This window comes from Thalassophryne amazonica, chromosome 11, assembly GCF_902500255.1.
Source record: "Thalassophryne amazonica chromosome 11, fThaAma1.1, whole genome shotgun sequence".
In the NCBI taxonomy this organism is placed as follows: domain Eukaryota; kingdom Metazoa; phylum Chordata; class Actinopteri; order Batrachoidiformes; family Batrachoididae; genus Thalassophryne; species Thalassophryne amazonica.
The window spans coordinates 89,410,559-89,428,511 of NC_047113.1; the positions used below are offsets into that span (position 1 = coordinate 89,410,559).

Here is a 17,953-nt window from a genome sequence, read left to right on the forward strand (position 1 = left end):
AGAGAGCTGTTTCAAAAAGGATTTCTGCAAACTTTACAAAGCTTGAATGCAAAAAAAAAACACCTACAGACAAATGTAAGAAGCTTCGAGATGATGACACACAATGTTTTGAAACTATCATTGATGCAACCAAATCTGAGTTATGAGTGCCAATTATTGTCGCCAAGATACAGGCCAATACGTATATTCAAGTTTTGTGCTTTTTCCAATAGGGAATGAATAAAGTCTGTCTGTCTATTAAATGCTGTAGTTAATCAAACTTAGATTATCTGCATTCTTTTCTGAAGATATTCTGATTTAGGTACTTGAAAATCAGGAGTGACAATAATGTTGGTTGGCACCGTGTCGCAGTCTGCACAGTCCCCCCTACAGATCAGTCCCCCTGCCTTCACTGCGTATGCCACATTTTGGTCATCATCTGTCTCAACGACAGATACCTCAATCTTTTGTACAACAATCATTTCCACATAATTTCAGCATTTCATAATAAAAGACAGGGGAGTCATTAGAGCGTGGTACCAGTGCGTCTGAGTCTGAGTCTCTGAGTCTGACTCTCTACACCCAAACCGATCAAAGGGAATAATTTGATTATTAGCCATCAGATGACAAAGTAAAACCTCTTAAATCATTCCAAAGTCAGTTTGAAGCAGAAACGAGGCGATAATCTGTTAACTGCTGCTGACACTCCAAAATGGCGCATACGCAGTGAAGTCAAGGGGACAGATCTGTAGGGGGGGACTGGCCAGACTGCGACACAGGCCACAGTCCCCTTCCAGAAAACAGTGCTCCCTTCAGGTTGGGAGGGGTAACTGACCCAAATGAAGCAGATTTTAAACCAAGATAGCTAAGTCTTCCAAATCTAAAACACAAACCTTTCATCTATTTGACTCTATTTTTCTTTTTTACATACGCAGACATCTCTCTTGCCTTTCTGCCCATCCGGTTATCTAAATGTACATGGTGTAAAACCTTCAGGTGGTTTTGAAGACTGTGTGTGTGTATGTGGGCCAGGTATACAGTGTAGCGGTTGTCTTGGGAACAGCTGACATTAGATCCTGAGGGTGCACAGCTGCACATGACAACACAGATGGTGCCCCAGACGTGTTCATGCACACGCACATGTAGACATGCACATTTAAACTCTTAGTTCAAGCACACACATGCACACATATCCCCGTGTGAGAAAATGGGCAGCTCAGCTGTAACCTGGAAGGCTGCTCTGACTTTGTTTTTGTCTATTTGGAGACATCCTGTCTGTAAAATCATATATCGTACTTTATAAAGGACAAGTTCTCTGTTTTACAACATTAGTCATATTAAAACATTGTTACATGTCAAGCCTGTGAGTGTTTTATTTAGCTTTGACATTTGTGTTGTATAAGAGAAGTCATTCATCCATCCATCCATCCATCCATCCATCCATCCAAACATCCATCCATTCATTCATTCATATTTTTACTGCTTATCCACGTCCAGGTCACAGTTGGAATAGACCAAACGGCTCATCCCACACTTCCCAGTCCTCTGCCAAGTCTTCTAACTCATCCCAAGGCAGCTGAAAAATATCATCCCTCCAGTCTCTCAGGACTCTATTCAGGAATTGTGACAGGGGCTATGGCACTGTTTTCTGGGTCTTCCTGGGATCTCCTTGCAGTTGGTTGTGCCTAGTAGACATCCCTAAGGAGACAACCAAGAGGCATCTTCACCAGATGCCCGAGCCACCTCAACTGACTTCTATCACAAAGAAGAAGCAGCAGCTTCTTTGCATCAAAACAACTCTTATTTGAAAGGAAAAAAATGTTGGAATGGAAACAAATAGGAGCCAATAGGACTAAAAACAGCAACTTCCCAAATCAAAAAAGTGCTTAGAGCCCCTTCACACATAGTGCAAATATGTACAACTCAGGGCAACTCCCATCGTAACAGCTTGTATGAGCGCACCACGAAAATATCGCGCCGACGGGTAGGCGTGCACCATGCCGTGGTGATGGTTCATGCATGTGGGAACACAGTGCCAGTGCCAGCAGCTGCACAATGTGTAACCACATTGTGATTTTTCATGACTGGCATGCAATTCCTCCTTTGTGCGCTAGTTGAATTCAATTGTGTTATGTGTGAAGGGGCCCTAAAGAAAAGTCATACTACTTTCCTTGACATGAATTCAAAACTTTCAGAGATATCCTGCTGACAAACAGAATGTTGGACCTCGACATCAGCATGCACTGAGTGCCTTCTTGTTTCTCATTGAAATAATCAGCACTTTGGAAAAACACAAATTAATTTTCCAGTTGCCTCCATGATAAAGTGAATGATGTACATGGAGTTGATATTTGAATGTGTTGTGTTCTCACAAGGCTCAATTTTCAATTTCAATTTATTTTCATTTATATAGCACCAAATCACAACAGAGTTGCCTCAAAGCGCTTCACACAGGTAAGGTCTAACCTTACCAACCCCCAGAGCAACAGTGATAAGGAAAAACTCCCTCTGAGGAAGAAACCTCAAGCAGACCAGACTCAAAGGGGTGACCCTCTGCTCTAATATAAAGTAGCTACAGTATACAGAAAATAAAAATGTCAACACAGCCACTGTGACCAATGGTGTGGCCTTCAATATCAGAAAGACAGAAACATTATAGGCCACTAAGAGTGTTTTGGTTTCGCAAATGTCTCATATGGTCGGGAAAAATGTCAATTTTGATTTCTTTTTTAAAAAATTGTTGCGGCTTACAATCACACTCACTCCCACTATACACAACCAATGTACACCCTTGCACCACGGAATTGCAAAGAAAGTTATAATTTGAATCAAGGTTACATGTTAAGCATTGCAAACTCACCCCCGGGGTGCCAGTCAATTTGTGTTAAGCACAAACATGCACACAAGTAAACAGAAAAAATCTAACTAATTTGGCTCCGCTGCAGATTAGGTTTCCAGTTTTCTGAAGTATGTGTGAAACACACTGTGATACAGGGTGCTGAGGCACCATAAAAAGAAAGTAAACATCACATGTATGCAAGAACAATGAAACATAATTGACCTTAAAACATAGAAGTTTCTGCAGGGGATTAGGCAGGATTTTCTGAGAGAGCTGCTGCAGTCAGCTAATCTGGCCACCAGGGGAGCAAACCAGCCCAGCTTGGTGCCAGAACCAAACCTGAACAAATAAAGGTTAACTCCTTGAAGGGCATCCAGACTGCAAAACCTGTGACAAAAACAAATCATATTACAGCAGATATTTGTAATAAAATGCTCACAAAAGAGCAACGGTCATGCTTACATTAACCGTTACCGTTGCGCTATGCAGTGCGACCTACTTCTAAAAGATGATGTCGTTTTCAAACCAGTCTGAAAATAAAATCAACAAAATGTATTGAATATCTTAATGCAATGAAACAATATCACGTGTAATCATTCTCGCAGTCTGTGAGTGCTGCAGTTTATTTATAGCCTAAAATCAGCGTGCTGATGTGACAGACGGATTCCTCTGCAAGTGGAATCAAATATGCACTATTATTTTTACGACACATCATCTCACAAAATTCCTCACTGCTCTTTTAGATAAGTTTTTGCTCAACTGGAGTGAAAACGTGCACACTCCCCTTCACTATACCTGCAGTCAAAGTGCTACTGAGCATAATTTCCAGGATTTCATCTACAGGTTTCATCTAATGGCTTTCTGGAATGAGTTTAGGCAGGATTACTCAAAACTGGAAAAGTATTTTGTTAGAATTTACTTTTTCAGTCATCCAGTGACAATTCACCCTTTGCTGGTATAACTTACGAGGTCTGTTAGAAAAGTATCCGACCTTTTTATTTTTTTTTCAAAAACTATATGGATTTGAATCATGTGCGCTTGCATCAGACAAGCTTGAACCTTCGTGTGCATGCGTGAGTTTTTTCACGCCTGTTGTTGCGTCATTCGCCTGTGGGCAGGCTTTGTGGGAGGAGTGGTCCAGCCCCCTCGGCGGATTTCCATTGTTTAGGAATGGCTGAGCTACTGCCTCTTTGCTATATGAAATTTTTTTCAGAAACGGTGTCAGACAGCCAGGTGGAAACCATTTGGAAAATTCAGATGGCTTTTGGTGAAGATTCTGTCTGCATCACTCGGATTAAGGAATATTGCAACCGGATTTAAAACGGCCCACAGCGGCGGAAGGTGCGCCGCGCTCCGAGCGGCCATCGACAGGCTTTAACGACCAGATCATTTCCAAAGTGAAGGTTCTGTTGGTCCAGGACGTCGTGTGACTTGCAGAGAAGTTTCAGAAGAGATGGGGATCAGCACTTTATCAGCACATTCCACTGTTAAAGGAGATTTTGTGATGAAAGACGTGTGGAGGGATTCGCGCGTCGAGATGGAGCCGCAATGGCGGAGAACAAAAGCAAGTCCGTGTTGGAAGTCTCACAGGACAAGTTGGAACATGCCCAGCTGTTACACAATTTCTCGGATACTCACTCGACTAAAAAGCCACCAAAAGCCGTCTGAATCTTACGAATGGTTTCCAACACGGAGGTGTTTTTTGTTGTGCTCCATCCCGACGCGCGAATCCCTCCGCACGTCTTTCATTACAAAATCTCCTTTAACAGTGGAATGTGCCGATAAAGTGCTGATCCCCATCTCTTCTGAAACTTCTCTGCTAGTCACACGATGTCCTGGACCAACAGAACTTTCACTTTGGAAATGATCTGGTCGTTAAAGCCTGTCGATGGCCGCGCGGAGCACGGCGCGCCTTCTGCCGCTGTGGGCCGTTTTAAATCTGGTTGCAATGGTCCTTAATCCATGTCATGCCGATAGAATCTTCACGGAAAGCCATCTGAATTTTCCAAATGGTTTCCACCTGGCTGTCTGACACCGTTTCTGAAAAAAATTTCATGGAGCAAAGCGGCAGTAGCTCAGCCATTCCTAGACAATGGAAATCCGCCGAGGGGGCTGGACCACTCCTCCCACAAAGCCTGCCCACAGGTGAATGACGCAACCGACAGGCGTGAAAAAACTCACGCATACGCACGAAGGTTCAAGCTTGTCTGATGCAAGCGCACATGATTCAAATCCATATAGTTTTTGAAAAAAATAAAAAGGTTGGATACTTTTCTAACAGACCTCGTACTTTCCATCTATTTCATCTTGCTTTTTTCAGTAATCAGGATAAAGAATATTTGAACACTAAATGAAAAATTATAAAAAAAAAATATAAAAAAAAAATACCCACAAATGAAAACATTTTTGTAATCTCTTTACAATTAAAATGTTGTTTAAAATAGGGCACGCATGGACAATTCCAAGGCATCTCAAACACAATCAGAGCAAAATCTGGTGACACTGTTACCCCACCATTCATACCCCACACACTCATTTTTGCGTCATACATTCTTTAGTGTTAATATTCACTTCAAGACTTGGTTGACATCAAAGAAAACAGCACTCAGCTTGAGTATTCGGTGTTGGTGTTTGACAGTGCTGATGGAGCTAGCATTACGCTAACACCGAGGTCTATCATAATTATCTGATAATTGACTGCCTAACAAGGTAGTGCTCATTAGAACACTCATTAATACACCACCATCACTTGTGATAGTTGTAATCACAGGGTGGGGATTTCAAGGGCTTTAATCTCAAAGTCAAAGCAAGTCTCGACTGTACATAAACGAAAGAGAATAAAAATATAGAATACAAAATAGCACAATATATACAATACTCAGATATACTTGTATATACTGTATACAATATACACAGTGCAGGGGAGGTGATGGTCTAGTGGTTAAGTGTTGGTCTTAAGACTAGAGGATACCTGGTTCAAATCCCAGCCTGTCCAGAAAATCACTAAGAGCCCTTGGGCAAGGTCCTTAATCCCCTAGGTGCTCCTGGTGTGTAGTGAGCACCTTGTATGGCAGCACCCTCACATCGGGGTGAATGTGAGGCATAGTTGTAAAGCGCTTTGAGCATCTGGTGCAGATTGAAAAGTACTATATAAATGCAGTCCATTTACCATTTACCAATACTCTCCCTCTGTAGTATGGCCCAGCTAAATCATCAACTTTACAGCCAGGTGGATTGAGACATAATGCATGGTGTATCCAAGCACATTTTCCAGTCAGCAGATGCTACTTTGACTTCACTAATTCATTGTGATGGGTATATTGCTGTAAATCTGTGCAGGGTTAGACATCCTCAACCTCTGTGTGACTGTGCATGACACGGACGAGTAAAGTTGTATTCACACCTGACTGAGTTTGGCTCCAAAGTTTTCCAGAGCATCACCTCGGAACATCTTATGTGTGTGTAGATCAGCATAAGTCAGGAAAGGCTGGTCAAACATGAACCAGTTATGAACATGTTCATAATTTTTGGGAGCTTGAAGAGACTTCTTGCAGTGGTGCAGGCTTGAAGCAACTTGCCTTTATTTATCACACCATGAACAGAGAGAATTACCTGGAGATATGAAGACTTGGGGACAGAGTGTACACTGAGTTTCCCTTGAGATGCACTGAGTTGCATAGACGTGGCTGGTGGTCCATGAAGCTTGGGGGCGGGGGGGTTTCCTAACTTCTGCCAAGCAGTGTGCCTGCTCAGGTTGACTAATCAAATCTTACCAGTGTCTTGGGGAAATCAGCCAAGATACACCATTTATTGCTCATTACAATGCAAAACTGTGCAGTCCATCAGATCTGAAGACACCAGAGATGAGCCCATCAGCCATTTCTTCTTGTTTAAGCAACCAAAACACCAATGCAACTTAAAATAAGTTATTAAATTTATTATATGTGATTTGAGAGACATACAAACATCAACTTACACCTGTTCTTTGGCTGTTTTGTGGAGGAGTGGCACGGAGAGTGAGGCACTGATAATAAAAGGGCAAGAAATCTAGGCCTTGGTTGATAAACTCTAACCTTTCACAGAACATTATATAAGATGTGATAGTGTCTGTCAGGTCAAGAAGGGTGATCACACAAGTTAAAGAAGATCTGCCAGTTTGTGTCTTCCAGATAGTCTCTCAGTTCCTCCTTACAATCATTTGACCATATATGTATGCCCTTATACACTGGCTTTTCCCGTCTCAGTTTCACCGTATACCGTGGGAGCAGATGTATCGCATTATGATCAGACTTTCCCAGAGCAGGCCGACAGATGGATTTGTAGGCTTCTGGTAAATTGCCATAACACTTATTCAGGGTGCGGGTTGGGCAATCTATGTACTGTTGTAATGTGAGCAGATGATTTGACAAGTTGGAGGAATTAAACTCCCCCAGTATGAAAACAGGTTGATCAGCTGATCTGGATAGTGCGTTGTTGTAGTAGGGAGGGGTGTTATTTCAAAAAATGTGGAAATCTATAAATATTTGCATGGAATATGGAAATATACATGGAATAAACCATAGCAGGATAAATTTTGGGTCATTTGGTTCCAAAAACCCATATGGACGAAGCCAGTGAAGATATTGGGTTCAAAAATTGCCAAACATTTCGACGAAAATGTCATATCTTGAGAACCGCTGCACCTAGAGACTTGAAATTTGGCTCCAAATGTTGCTCGACCCCAAGTTTATATTCAACGTCTATAGTAACAATAAGCCTGTCTGGTGTTTTTTAAGAGTCATTGACAAAAAAACCTAATTTCAGTACATATGTTACGATCAATTGTAACAAACAAAATCTATGTAGTTTTTATTTCAGGAACATCAGTTGAGTATAATCATCACATGTAAAGAATGACATGGCTACAATGAACTAATTATAAGCAAGAGTGGTTTTCTACATCAACAGCACATATATACGACACACGCGTTACTTGCAATTTTCAAACGCTCCGTCCATATGGGTTTTTGTAACCAAATGACTCAAAAATTATACTGTTATGGTTTATTCCATGTATATTTCCACATTCCAAGCAAAAATGTATAGATTTCAAAAATTTTTGAAATAACACCGCTCCCTAGTTGTAGCTCTCTGCAATCTTTATTGCCGCCCCTTCAAAGTCTGGTCCAGGTATATAAGTTAATACGATGGTGATCAGGTCAAATTCTCTGGGCAAGTAGAAGCAGAATTTGGATTCATCACCCCCTCTTTAACCAGCTCTCTGTGAGACAGATGAGACTGCTTCACTGCTATACTGGAATTTTGCCGTCAGTTCATCTATTTTGTTACTCAAAGAATGGACATTAGAGAAAGGTACAGTATACCCGGCAGGAGAAGTCCATGTTTCCTTAGCTTCTGTTCCACTCCTTCTCTCTGGCCTCTTTTCTTTATTTTGGACCTTCCTTGTGTCTGGATCCATTTTAATTCAGGATAGCTGTCCAGTATGTCTAAGTTAAGAGTTCCCCTTAAGTTTGCTGGGTGTCCGAGTAACAGCAGGCATTCACGTGTTAAAGTGAAGACGCTGTGATTTCCTCCAAAAAAACCTCGTCCTTCAGCAAATAGCTGTCCAAGAAGGCATGCAGCCAGCCACAAAATAATTTCAGGCATAATCTTCATTTTCATATTCAGATATCCACATCCACACAATTAAAAATGGACAAAAATACAAATAAAATAGAAATGCCAGAGGTGGTGAAGCACAGGGTCAGCAGCAGCGCTGCACCCCCAGAAGCCTGTAATTTTGTGGCTTATGTTTGGTAACATAATAGAAATATACACTGTCTTATAATTTATTACATGATACTGTGTATCATTACGCACCTCAGTAGATATGGCTCTATGGATTGCATTCGCTGGCTCTGTTGAAAGCAAATGCACATGGACAGCAGGGGAATATGGGAGGGGGAGGACCAGCAGTAAGTTTTTGTGACACATACTGCGAGCTGTAGGGGGAGCCCCATAAAGAAGAAGGAAGCAGACAACTAGATCTACCGATGTAGGCACTGGAGATCAATCTTCAGTGTGGCTTGTTTTGACTAAGGATGGAAGACACAAGCAGCAGCAATTTGTCTGTGCAACTTAAAAAGACAGCTTTGGATTCCTGGCAATATTGCCATCATTTTGATTTTAAAAATGTGTAACACAAGAACATAAACACTAAGTGCAGTTTTCTGAAGTTTATTCTCCATTTTTGTTTGAGTGTGGTCTTTCAGTTTGAGAGCATAACTTATTGATTTCACATTCACAATTTGTTATGTTTTCCTTCAAAACTCTGCCCTTGCACTCAAATATCTCTTGTTTACACTTGGATTCACTCTTCCTATATTCAAGCTGTGTGCTTGCACTTAGATATATTGTTACTTGCATCGATTTTGTGCTTTCCAGCTTCAGTTGTCTCTTCTCACACACACACAGACAGAGCTGCTGTGCACATGTGGACTTTCTCCTTGTGGATTTATGGTCAGTGCTTGAGGTTTTTGGTACAACAAGCCTGTCAAAATTCACCAATCAATACAGTGCCATGTTTAGTTTTAGTTTTGACCAGTAACATTATCCCTACCTTGCTACAAGTACATTTATTTTACTTCTTTGAGAATTTACTATGGTCAATTACTTTTTAACCATGTTGTCCTACTCCCACCCTCTGCAGCTTTAACAAATTTATATTTCACTTGTTTTCTTTATGAATTGTGGGATAGTGGGATTGTGGGAATTTATGAATTGTGGGAGCCTGAAGATCACATGAATAATGTACATCATTAACTTAAACCTCTGGGGCCGACGCCATCGTATACGACGGCCAAGACCAAGCTTTACTAATTTATAAATAACTTCTGAATGACATGAGATAGAAACGTACTTTTTTTTTGCTGAAAAGTTAACTATGCAGACTTTCGAGTCTCCACAGACCATCTGCCATCTTTGTACTCCTCATAGAAGCTGTGTGATGACGTGCGCAATATGATTGTCCAATCGGAATTGGTTCATCGTCACATGGTTTTCCAAAATCCAATCGTAGGGCAGATTTACCTCACATGAAAAGGCAAAGATCGTTTTCAGGAGTGATATTGTTATGTGCTGACGCGGGTCAGAGAACCGAACCAGCATCTGACAATGGCCCAGCGCTAAATAACCAGAAAGCAGTTCCAAGAAACAAATTTATTCCCCCTCATGTGCAATAATCCGTGTACAACATAAATAGTCAGCTGTCTTGGCAAGGTGAAGGACGGCGCGCTCTCCAGCGCCCAAATGGATCAAAGCCCGGCACTTCTGGACTCAGATTCACCGCCGAACACCCCCCAGGTGAATATGACAAACTGACTCTGTGAAGGACGGAAAAGGTGAGGTACGTCAACAGAGCTACAACAAATATCCTTCAGAGGCACACACTATCAGCAACACATTCAGGTCTGAATTTAAGCCTTATGTAAATGAGCAGCTTCTCACAACAGGTGGAGGATCATCAATCCGTATGCCACGGCAGTGAGAAGCAAACTGCACAATTCTCATCAATGTTCAAATATACTGCGTAACAAAACGCCAAATTACTATTAACGATTATTCAGACGATAATCACCTCTGATGTGTGCTGACAGCATGTGTCCCTCACCCGTCCTCCTTCACAGGCACGATGTGTCAAACCCTGGCGCGGTCCTCAGCGTCTCACAACCGAACGTCACATGGTCGAGTTCCCGGCAATTCTGCTCAAATCACTCATGGCTTAAATGCAGAACGCCATCTCATTATCTGCTTCAGCTGAAAGTCTTTAAGTCTGCATGTGAGCATCATCCACAGGTGCTGCAAGTTGTTAGGCCTGCACGTGAACATCCTCCACAGGTGCAGCCAATAGTTCTGATGAGGGTGAAGGACTCTTCCGCCAGCACCTTCTCCACAGAAAAAAACAGTTTGCATACCACCTGGAGAGCAAAGAAAAGAAAACAGCACCCAAATGTCCAGCCAAACCCCCCAACACACAACAGATATGTTACTAGTTGGCCTGTTTGAATAGCCCCCTGGGTGCTCCAATGAGTACATACTATTAGTACATACTCAGTGCGCCTTGTGCCATTACGCACAGTGATCAGTGAAAGCAGAGAGCCTCTGATGACAATCTCACATGCTCAAACAAAGAGTGTGTAACTATCAGGATTGCTCCACTAGTTTGCATGTGAATGTTACTGGATAACTCTGTTGCTTTCTCTGCGTAAAGCACTGTTTCCCATATCAATGGACAACAAAATGCATAGACCATTTTGTATATATTGTTCAAAATGTGCATTTGTGTTTATTGTTTGAACCTTTCTGATGTTCAGCCTTTCACACAAGACCTCAAAGTACCTTTATAAAGTGTCAAAACAGTTGTTTATTATAGTTTGCTGTGTGTTTTGAATAAATGTGTGTGGAAAATAATTTTTCGCTTTATTTTTATAACAAACATTTATGCCAGGTGAGTGAACTGTCCCAAAAAATGCCCTCGGACCCCAGAGGGTTAACAGAAAAAAATACATAATAAATACTACTACAAAGTAGCAGAATACATATAATACTCTCCCTCTGTTATATGGTAAACTAAATCTTATTTTGCACAGTCAAACATTTTGTGGTGCATACAAGCACATTTGCTAGTCAGTGGGTGCCACTTTGCTTTGTCACTTCCGTCTCTGCCATGCACAGAAGAGCAAAGCTGCTCTCACACCTGGCTGAGTTTGGCTCCATGTTTTCCTGAGCATCATAGCTCATGTGTGTCTCAAGAGAAGGTCAGCATGCTGCAACAAACCTGTTAAAATCCCCCAACCATACTTCAACACAATCATTATGCTTCTCTCAGACAATGATCACCTCAACTTCCACCATATACAGCAAGTTTTTCAAAACCTCTGAGCTTCTCTGCAATAAAGAAACATTACTGGTACCATTCCTAAGTAGGTCTCCCTTCAGAGTGTGGAGTATTCCATTTTAAAGCCATTTTATTATTGTATGGTCTTCATTGTGTGCTTCCCTCTCACTGTGGACCGTTTCACTGGTTTAGCTGTAGCTCGGAGGACTGTGCTGTCGTTTATGGTGTAATGTTACTTTGTTGTGTGTTTCAGGTATGCCTCTCAGTCTGGACTGCAAGGCATTTTTTGGCTACAGCGGAGAAACCAGAAGGCCCATCATCTACTGGATGAAAGGAGAAAAGTTTGTTGAAGAACTTGCAGGACACATTAAAGAAAGTGAAGTGAGGTAAATTCTGAGCAAATATATTAACCCCTTAAGCATAGAGCCTATTTCACCAAAATCACATACCCATACATTATGATTTATTTGTCAGCTTGTACAAGGTCAGAAATACAAAAGTTTGGATCAGCTAAAAGACAGGTCCTAGAGGATATTGTGGATGCAAAAAAACTGAAAGGAAATAATACTTGGTAGGAGTAAATGAGGTTTTTTTTTTTTCCCAAAAAATGAATTCAGAATTATGTCTTTACTTGCTTGGCATTTCAGCTGTGGTTAGTTGATATGTGAGTGAAGTGGATACTTTTGTAGAGAAGACTTCGCTTGACATTTTGTTGTATAATAAGTGTATGTTGGTGTCAGCACTGGTTAGTTATGAGTGTTCAAATGTTCCAAAACAGGCAAGTCCCCAAATTTGGGGACTCTAGGGTTTAAGAGGTTAAAAACAACCACAAATAATGAAAATACTGTGGTAATGGAGGTGTACAATACGTCCAGAAAGTATTAACAACGCTTCATTTTTTTTCCACATTTTATGTTACAGCCTTATTCAAAAATGGATTAAATAAATTTATTTCCTCAAAATTCTACACACAATACCCCATAATAAAAATATGAAAAAACTTTTTACACGATTTTTGAAAATTTATTAAAAATAAAAAACTAAGAAATCACATGTAGGGTGTATATTTACACCCTTTGCACCCTTTACACTTTTGGCAGCAATTACAGCCTCAAGACATGCCATAACCTTGGTGCGCCTATCTTTGGGCCATTCCTCTTTGCAGCACCTCTCAAGGTCCATCAAGTTGGCTGGGGAGCGTCGATGCACAGCCATTTTCAGATCTCTCCAGAGATGTTCAATCAGATTTTGTGCAGGCGAGAGACCGCATCTACTCTGGCTGGGTGTGTAGACTGAAACTTACAGATATGACATCTCCCTTCTCCACTGGGAACCGAAAAAAAAAACCTTCACTTTTCAAGAATGCTTCGGTAATTGCAGCCAAAAACAAAACAGTACACCATTTTCACTTCACACGGAAGTTTCACTTGTCTTGGTGTGTTACTGAACCAAAACAAAATAAAGACAGAAAACAAAACCAGTGACACAAGAAACAAGATCAACTAAACCAAACTAAGATTTAAGTGACAAAAGGATAATGAGTTAAAAAATAAAAGGTAATACAATAAATGGTGACAACCTGACACAGCAAACTACCTGCAAGGTAGAAACTAAGACAGAACTGTACACATGGCTAAAATGTGATACAGAGAAGATAAATGAAACAAAACCAGAAACTACAAAATCACCATCCAAAAATCAAAAAAGCCACAAGGAAAAGAATGACGAACAGAAAACAAAACCAGTGATAACATGAGCATGACCAGAATATAAATATAATATAAAATATAAATTCAAACCTATGGCAGGAGCCCAAAACGGGCAGGATCATGACACACAGACTCTGTCTCGGTGCTCAGCAGTTCTCAGTTCCCAGTTCAAAATATAGAAAAAACTCAAGATGTTTATGCTTAAATAAAACAGCAAGAAATGCAAATACATTTCAGCACAGAGAAATAACATTGTATGCTAACAGGCAGAAAACATCTACAATGGGTAAAATTCCAAAACAAGCATCTGTGACACATAGCGTTAGGGTACTATCTCACTGGGCTGTGACAGCCTGCAAACGGTAAATGTGTCGGAAATCGCTTGATTTCGTGCAATGGTCACTGGGTGGTGCTCATTCCTTGCTACACTTTCAGGGCATTACAAGCATTGCACCTGTATTTTGAACTGTTCAAAGTTGGTGAGGCAAGAAGGCTCCTCCCAGTATGCTCCGAGAGCTGTTGTTGGTGTCGTGCAACCCTCTGAATGAACTCGCTGGGACTCCTAACATGAGAGATTCATGAGAGAACTGGGGTGGGTGGGGGCGGTGGCAGGGTGTCACCCGCATTAGGGAGAGGACACCAAAATATCAAAGATGATCGGAGAAGAACAGCCGCTTCTGCAAGTGGCCAAGTTGCTGCCAGCCTGGCCGCAGTTGCAACAGACATCAGGTCTCCCATTTAAGCTTTCTGGACTCATGTATTTAATGTTGTTTATGTATTCATCGTTTTTTTATGAGGAGAACAAGTCTACAAGAGTGAAGCGCAGAGTGCCTCTCCCCGTCGCTTTCTTTCTCTCTGTCTCTCTCCCTCTCTCTTTCTCTCTCTCCATCTTTCTCTGTCTTTCTCCCTCTCTCTCTCTCTGTCTCTCTCTCTATCTTTCTCTGTCTTTCTCCCTCTCTCTCTCTCTCTCTGTCTCTCTCTCTATCTTTCTTTGTCTTTCTCCCTCTCTCTCTCCCTCCCTCTTTCTGTCTCTCTCTCTCTCTCTCTGTCTCCCATGGACACCCAAGGATCACCCACACTGTGGGAGATAAATGGCTACTTTCTAGATGAAGGAATGGACCAGTGGTCCACCTGGGTGGTTGGTATCTGGCATTAGTACATGCGCCTGTACCTAACCTAACTGTGGGTTACAAGATTATTGTGTACCATGTGTGGGATTGTGGAGGAAAATCCAAATTTTGCTTTGATAGAATGATAGTTAACCCATTGTGATATATGATGATATGAATGATAGTTATTCCCCATTCGGCTGTCAACATCTGGCCTACACCTGGTGAATAAAGCCACTCATGAGGATATTATGTGCAAATGACCTGACTCTGGGTCAGGGTTTCTTTTTTTGTATTTCATGTATTTCATTTCATTTCACTGTACTCTATTGACCCTCTTCCTTCGATCCAGGCTTCTGATATGCCAACAAAGAAATTCAATTATTATTTATGAAATGCTTGTCCTCTTGCTCACCTTCTATCAAATAAACCTGAAGTTTGATTACTGTGAAAGTGATGATAAATACACCGTACTGCAGAGAAAATCCTGTTTACATTTACTCAGAAGTACCACATTCTACAGTGTGGATTTGACTGCATGATATTGCTCAAGTTAGCATCCTGAATTATAAGAGGAAAGACAAAAAAAAAAAAAAAAGTACTTTAGGGTCCTTTTCATCCTCAATACCCATAATCTAGGCCTCACAGAAATCAGTCCAAACCTGTGTTCAGATCGTATTTTCAAGCTGAATCACATCCAACCATTGCTTGATGGGAAATTGATTTCATTTGCGCAACTGTACTATTGAGATTCTGGCACTATGAGGTATTCAATGTTTGCTCAAAAACACTTTCACAGGAATGTGGCTGGTGCAGTGTAAAATCAAGCTTCGTTATTTTAAGAAATTGTCTCTTTGCAATGGGAGACACTCAGTGGGTGGTGCTAAGAAAGCAGCATTCCAGCGTACAGAGGAGAGTGTGCGTGAGTGAGAGTTTAAAATTGAAACTAATCACACCCTGTGGTGTTAAATTAACCTCTCTATGATGAGTTCTCCAATTTCCAGTCCTCTGGCCACCTATGATCAAATCTATTCCAGCCGTCAGTGATCACCGCTGTAGCAGACACTGTCCAGCTGTGAGGCACATTAATCTGTCCGAGTTTAAGTCCCTCCACCCTCACTGCTGCAGTCGCTGTGGACAGTGGACTCTCCTATTTTCATAGACTGTCATATCCTCATGGGAGCTATGGTAAATAAATGCCTGTGAAAACTGCTTTTCATTTACCTATAACTGTATGATGTCACCTTCTTATTAATGCAACTCATGCGACTTCAGGTACTGTTTGTCCTAATGCGTAGGCCCCTTTCTTCAACCTGGCGAGAACCTACAAGTGTTATTGCTAGTCTCTGGCCAACGGTTTTTGCACCCAGTGCCTACATTTTGCATCCATCAGCATTTTTCTCTAAAAATGAGATGTGGTGCCTAAAGCCCTGGTCACACGTCACTAATGAAGGGCAATGAAGCCCAAAGGAAACAAAAAATCTGGACTTACGTTTAACCTTTGTCCAGCTTCGTTCCTGTAGCTGGCGCTTCATCAGAATTTTTAAACTGTTGAAAAATGTGAACGAATCCCACCAACAACTTCAGTTTGTCCATATTGCGTCTTGACGTTTCTTCATCATTTCCGTAGTTGCCGTACAGTCAGCGTTCCATTTGACTGTCATCCAACTTCATCCAATCTCCCAAGTCCGATGTCTTGCACGAACATTAGGGATATCTGAACGGATCAATAACTAAAGATCCGATGAGCTGAACGTGACTCGTCCATGTGTGGGACAAAAAGCAACGCTGTCATACAGAAACAATAGCAGCAAGAACGTTTGAGCAACTACTTTAACTATTTATGCATGTTCGCATGCCCCCACTTCAACACATCTCAAGCTCTTGCTTGCCTCTACTGGTGGTTGGCTCTCACTGCGGTATTGTATCACTTCCTGTTCCGGAGCACTGCAGTGTTTTTCTGTATCTGTTAGCTATTTAATCTGCGCAGTTAGATTGATCTAGTTATCTAGATTACGATTTGTTTCCCAGTGTAATCTTTACGTGCCTTAACTAAAGCACTCCTTCTGCTGAATCACCTCTAAATTATTTACACATTATTCACTTTGCGTGTTTTTAGGAATCCCCTAGCTTAGCGTAGCTACTAGCTCTTAGCCGATTTAGCATGGCGGCTTCTCCTGTCTCTCCCGCACTTTTCTGCTCTGGGTGTGAAATGTTTAGTTATTCCTCGGCCTCCTTTAGCAGTAACGGTACTTGTAATAAGTGTACCTTATTCGTAGCTTTGGAGGCCAGGCTGGGCGAATTGGAGACTCGGCTCCGCACCGTGGAAAATTCTACAGCTAGCCAGGCCCCTGTAGTCGGTGCGGACCGAGGTAGCTTAGCCGCCGTTAGTTACCCCCTGGCAGATCCCGAGCAGCCGGGAAAGCAGGCTGACTGGGTGACTGTGAGGAGGAAGCGTAGTTCTAAACAGAAGCCCCGTGTACACCGCCAACCCGTTCACATCTCTAACCGTTTTTCCCCACTCGACGACACACCCGCCGAGGATCAAACTCTGGTTATTGGCGACTCTGTTTTGCGAAATGTGAAGTTAGCGACACCAGCAACCATAGTCAATTGTCTTCCGGGGGCCAGAGCAGGCGACATTGAAGGAAATTTGAAACTGCTGGCTAAGGCTAAGCGTAAATTTGGTAAGATTGTAATTCACGTCGGCAGTAATGACACCCGGTTACGCCAATCGGAGGTCACTAAAATTAACATTAAATCGGTGTGTAACTTTGCAAAAACAATGTCGGACTCTGTAGTTTTCTCTGGGCCCCTCCCCAATCAGACCGGGAGTGACATGTTTAGCCGCATGTTCTCCTTGAATTGCTGGCTGTCTGAGTGGTGTCCAAAAAATGAGGTGGGCTTCATAGATAATTGGCAAAGCTTCTGGGGAAAACCTGGTCTTGTTAGGAGAGACGGCATCCATCCCACTTTGGATGGAGCAGCTCTCATTTCTAGAAATCTGGCCAATTTTCTTAAATCCTCCAAACCGTGACTATCCAGGGTTGGGACCAGGAAGCAGAGTTGTAGTCTTACACACCTCTCTGCAGCTTCTCTCCCCCTGCCATCCCCTCATTGCCCCATCCCCGTAGAGACGGTGCCTGCTCCCAGACTACCAATAACCAGCAAAAATCTATTTAAGCATAAAAATTCAAAAAGAAAAAATAATATAGCACCTTCAACTGCACCACAGACTAAAACAGTTAAATGTGGTCTATTAAACATTAGGTCTCTCTCTTCTAAGTCCCTGTTGGTAATTGATATAATAATTGATCAACATATTGATTTATTCTGCCTTACAGAAACCTGGTTACAGCAGGATGAATATGTTAGTTTAAATGAGTCAACACCCCCGAGTCACACTAACTGTCAGAATGCTCGTAGCACGGGCCGGGGCGGA

At 41.8% G+C, this 17,953-nt stretch overlaps 1 protein-coding gene across 1 annotated transcript in view; it reads left to right on the top strand.

Moving 5' to 3' along the window:
* The window catches only part of il1rapl2 (interleukin 1 receptor accessory protein-like 2), a 1,327,545-nt gene that overhangs the window by 1,237,651 nt on the left and 71,941 nt on the right, over positions 1-17,953 (top strand). The window contains exon 7 of the mRNA XM_034182329.1: positions 11,947-12,079. Within this exon, the coding sequence (XP_034038220.1) occupies positions 11,947-12,079 (133 nt within the window). The remainder of the gene's footprint in view (positions 1-11,946; positions 12,080-17,953) is intronic.